Consider the following 806-nt stretch of genomic DNA (forward strand, 5'->3'; position numbering starts at 1 on the left):
TGTTAGTTTCTAGTATTGACAAGAGGCCTCCAGAGATTGACACCACTAGGTTCCATCAAACTAAAAGCTGAAAATGCAGACAGTGGGAGATGAATCACAATAATTGACGACCTCACTTGGTCAAACCCGAGACAATTACTCATGGCATATATCAGCAAAATGTAATGCTTAGTGGGTATTTTATCTTGGAACTATATTTTGGAATCTTTGAGGTAAATGCACATTAAAAGAGTCACTTTTTAAAGATTGATTGCAAATTTGTTTAATCTTACCTGCCGACTTGCATCCAGTGCTCCTGACTGCAGAGCCCAGGCTGAGATAGTGTTAAATGCTTTTACCACATGGGCTCCTGGCACCAACTGGGCAAGGTACTCTGAATTAGATTCTGGATACTGATTGATTTTGAGGTTGTTGCTGACATCTACCAATATTTTCCCATTGAGAACCTCAATTAATTCGGTGAGGAAATCATAATGCTCTCTGTGGATTGCCATGATTATGATGTCAGACTTCTTGGCTGCTTCTGGATAGCTCAAGATCTCTGCACCATTGGGCAGCAGGCTGGACATCTGGGGGTTTCGACTTCCGAAAACAACAGAATAACCACACTGGAGCATTTTAAATCCCAGTGATCTTCCAAAATCCCCAGTTCCAAAAATACACACAGTCTCTTGCTTTTCTGAAGAATTCATAACAAGAGGAAGTTCATCCGTACAAGTTTTCTCCATAGCTGAAAAATAATAACACAAATACCCAATAATATGTAAATGCTCTGTGCCTGGAAAATTAATGCAGAATTATATGCA

The 806-nt window shown here is 39.7% G+C and overlaps 1 protein-coding gene across 1 annotated transcript in view; it reads right to left on the reverse strand.

Annotated features, from left to right (window-relative positions):
- Nucleotides 1-239: 239 nt before the first annotated feature.
- STEAP4 (STEAP family member 4) overlaps nucleotides 240-806 on the reverse strand; it is a 30,309-nt gene continuing 29,742 nt past the window's right edge. The window contains exon 2 of the mRNA XM_012643500.1: nucleotides 240-730. Coding sequence (XP_012498954.1) covers nucleotides 240-728 — 489 coding nt within the window. The 5' untranslated portion in view covers nucleotides 729-730. The remainder of the gene's footprint in view (nucleotides 731-806) is intronic.

The sequence above is a fragment of the Propithecus coquereli genome, unplaced genomic scaffold (assembly GCF_000956105.1).
Source record: "Propithecus coquereli isolate 6110/MARCELLA unplaced genomic scaffold, Pcoq_1.0 Scaffold199, whole genome shotgun sequence".
Taxonomy (NCBI): Eukaryota; Metazoa; Chordata; class Mammalia; order Primates; family Indriidae; genus Propithecus; species Propithecus coquereli.